This window comes from Littorina saxatilis, linkage group LG17, assembly GCF_037325665.1.
Source record: "Littorina saxatilis isolate snail1 linkage group LG17, US_GU_Lsax_2.0, whole genome shotgun sequence".
Lineage (NCBI taxonomy): Eukaryota > Metazoa > Mollusca > Gastropoda > Littorinimorpha > Littorinidae > Littorina > Littorina saxatilis.
Window position 1 is genome coordinate 44861044 of NC_090261.1, and position 3784 is coordinate 44864827.

General features: G+C 44.8%; 1 protein-coding gene across 1 annotated transcript; it reads left to right on the forward strand.

Moving 5' to 3' along the window:
• Positions 1-302: 302 nt before the first annotated feature.
• On the forward strand, positions 303-3355 carry LOC138953295 (techylectin-5B-like). The gene is made up of 3 exons (XM_070325094.1): positions 303-499; positions 2571-2865; positions 3344-3355. The coding sequence occupies exons 1-3, from the start codon at positions 303-305 to the stop codon at positions 3353-3355; spliced, it is 504 nt and encodes a 167-aa protein (XP_070181195.1).
• The last annotated feature ends 429 nt before the right edge of the window (positions 3356-3784 follow it).

Below are 3784 nucleotides of genomic sequence, written 5' to 3' on the forward strand. Positions count from 1 at the left end.
CCAAAATCATGTCAACTACGCTTGCTTCTTCAAACTGCAGTGACGGTTTCAGGCTATTAAACCCTAATGATATTTATGACACCCAACCAATTTACCATGTATACACGGGTAGCCCAAAATCATGTCAACTACGCTTGCTTCTTCATACTGCAGTGAAGGTGTCAGGCTAATAAACCCTAATGATAATTATGACATCCAGTAATTGTACCATAACTGATAGAGTGCGGTTTCAGGCTGATCTACCATAATGGTATTTTTGACATCCAGCTAGTGTACCATGTGTACACTGGTAGCCCAAAATCATGCCAATTGTGCTTGCTTCTTCAGACTGCAGTGAAGGTTTCTGGCTGAACTACCCGACAGGGGTTTATGACATCCAACCGTTGCTGGCCACGTCGCCTTTCTCTGTAATGTGCAAGATGTGGTACGGAGGTCGGACGCACATCCTCATGCGCAAGAAACCCTACCTTCTCTTCAATCGCACCTGGGACGAGTACAGGTAACAAGTTCATCAGTGATTGCGCTAGGTGTTTTGTACATTTGGGTGACAGGATGAAGAGTGTGTGTGTGTGTCCCATGAGTGACTGCTTCGGAATTTCGGATGTATTTTAGTACCACTGTGGATTCTCAGCAAATGTGATATGTTTTAGTGTTGATGTTTTTTTAGTGCAATTCTTAATTCTTAGTAAATGTGATTTATTTTATGTCTGTTAAGGGCCGACCACACACTCCCGGCCGACCCTGTCCACATTTGACTTATGCTCAAAACGGCCCACGTGGGAGCGCCGCAGCGTGCCATGATCGCGAAGCGTTATTTGCAGAAGAATAGCGCGTGTTCTAATTTCTATGACACAGACAAAGAACGACGGAAATTTGACCAATCAGAGCAAACCAGAGCGATGACGTCAGCTGCTCGCGGCGCGGCAGTCGAATGCAACTGAGGAGACCCGCTCCCCACTGATACCGCGTTGTGAAAAAAATCGTCGATGTGTGGCCACTCGGCAATTCCCGCGCGACGCACAAAACGGCCTGCGGCGCATAGAGCGTAAAACGGCGTCCAAATGGGGTCGGCCCTTAACCGCCCGACACTGCATGGCAATTTTCCTTGTTTTAATAAGGACAGTAACATGTTGAGTCTTGAGTCTTGAAGAGTAGCTTTTGTTAAAAGTCCGGCGGACTTCTACAGATCCCCGTATCTTCCGCCAAATCAAATATTATATTGCTTTTTAAGAGCACGTGCTTAGGCTTTGCTTGTTGTGCTCCTATAATTAAATTGATTGTATGCGGCATTGTTATTTGTAATTTTCTGAATAAAATTGTTTAAACCAAAAGTCCGGCGGAAAGAAAAACGATGTCCTCCCAGCCGTCGCGATATAACCTTGAATGGTTGAAAACGACGTTAAACACCAAATAAAGAACGATGTCCTCCCAGGAACCAAGCCCTCCCCCCCCCTCCCTCCCTCCCCATACAGACTAGGAATAGAGGATGTTCGGTAATCACTAACGATGAGGAAAGATGGGTTGTAAAAGAGTGAATACCGTTTCTTTTAGTGAGACAATCGGACGGGCGCTGTGGTAAGACGTCGGCCTCTTAATCGGAAGGTCGAGGGTTCGAATCCCGGCCGCGGCCGCCTGGTGGGTTAAGTGTGGAGATTTTTCCAATCTCCCAGGTCAACTTATGTGCAGACCTGCTAGTGGCTTATCCCCCTTCGTGTGTACGCACAAGACCAAGTGCGCACGGATCCTGTAATCCATGTCAGAGTTCGGTAGGTTATAGAAACACGAAAATATCCAGCATGCTTCCTCCGAAAGCGGCGTATGGCTGCCTAAATGGCCGGCGGGGTAAAAACAGTCATACACGTAAAATTCCACTCGCGCAAAACACGAGTGTACGTGGGAGTTTCAGCCCACGAACGCAGAAGAAGAAGAAGAAGAAGTGAGACAATTAATACACACGTGCTCCTTGTCCACGTGTTTCAAACACACTCCTCACCAGTGATTGGCCCCTTGAATGTTTTGTATTTCACCTGAAGCAATGGTATTCACTCTTTCACAAACCCATACAAACCCGACCCGAGTTATTTTTGGAATTCGTTTATTTCCGTCCAAAAAAAAATGGACAGCTCAAAGTCCACGATAAATTGACTGCATGGAGACTATCGTTAATACACTCTTAACTGAAATGTTCCACTTTTGGACACCCTTTCTGTAACCAGTTTTGAACACAGTGATATAGTAGAAGCAAAATGTGTCGCAAGGTAAACACTACAGTGTTCATTTGAACACTTGTATTCACCTTGTGTTACATTTTGCTAGAAGAGTTATTAACTATGTCAAACTGAGTTCAAAACTGGTTACAGAAAGGGTGTTCAAACGTGGAACACTTCTATTTAAAGTGTACACATGAATCTTTTTCCCGGCGGGCATTTTTTGTGTGACGACGACGACAGTGACGAAGACGACGATGACGACAACCATGATGAAGACCATGGTCATGATGACGACCACCGACGACAACATTTTAGGAGCGAACCTCTGGTAATATCAGCAATTCATTTTTTCATCTTCAGGAACGGCTTTGGCAACTTATCAGAGGATCACTGGCTCGGGCTGGAGCAGATCTACCTGCTGACCAACAGTTTCTCTGACGTCACGCTGAAGGTTCAGATCAAGAAACACTCACTTCATTCATTCCAGCAATTTTACTACAATTTCCGAGTCAGCGACGAAGCGAGCCTCTACTGCTTGAACTTCAGCTTTTCAACTCCTAACAGCGATAAACAAAAAGTCCTCGGTGACAGTCTGAAACCTGGTCTTGGCGCGCCCTTCAGCACATTTGACCGAGACAACGATGGTGACGTCACGGTAAACTGCGCAGAACGTCATCAAAGCGGGTGGTGGTTCCCCTCGCCGTGCAACGAGACGAAAGCAAATCCTCTGGGAAGACTTGAGCAAGAGAATAGCGTGTGGTCGGGTAAAGCAGAGAATGCCTTCTGGTGGGACGATCTCAGGGACATGGCGCCTTACACAATTGAACTGTGGCTCGTGCGATAAGCGTGAAGACGCGTTATTGGTTTAAACAAGATTTTATTCAATTAAACATGATACAATGATAAAACGAGAAAAAATAGGGACACGAACTCAAGCGAACGCTTATAATATTATTACGTGCCCTAAGACGCGTTATTATTGAGTGGTAATGACGTACGTTACCAGGCATGCACTTTTAAAAGGGGGTATTCGTATTATAATGTAGTTAAAGGGATACCTAACCTTATTATTTGTGACAAAGACATTTCTGGTCAATTTTAACTGTTAAATTTCATGTGCGTTTGTGTTTCAGGCTCGAGAGTAAATTTAGTTAATTTTGTACAAAGTTGTCCCCCGCCGCCGCCCCCCCCCCCCCCCCCCCATCACACACAATTAACAAGCAAAGTAGTGCCTAGGTTTTGTGTGTGATTTCTTCCTCTAGATGACTTTTTTTCAGTAGTATTGGTTTTTGTCGAAAAGTCTGATATGCCATGCTCAAGTTTCACGGTCGTAAATATTGACACGTTAAGTGTAGTAGTCACAATATTACTAAAGCAACGCTTTGTCTTTTTGTCGCAGATTACGATAGAAACAGTCAAAAGCTTTACACAACTATCTCACAGATGACTATACACATACCTTTAGTGTTGCCAGCCAAATGAAACTGTGTGCGGTTTGTCAGTTCGCATCTCCCGCCAAAATGTAATTAACATTTCCCGTGATAATGTTCTGGGGCTGAAGGCTGTGTGCAGTA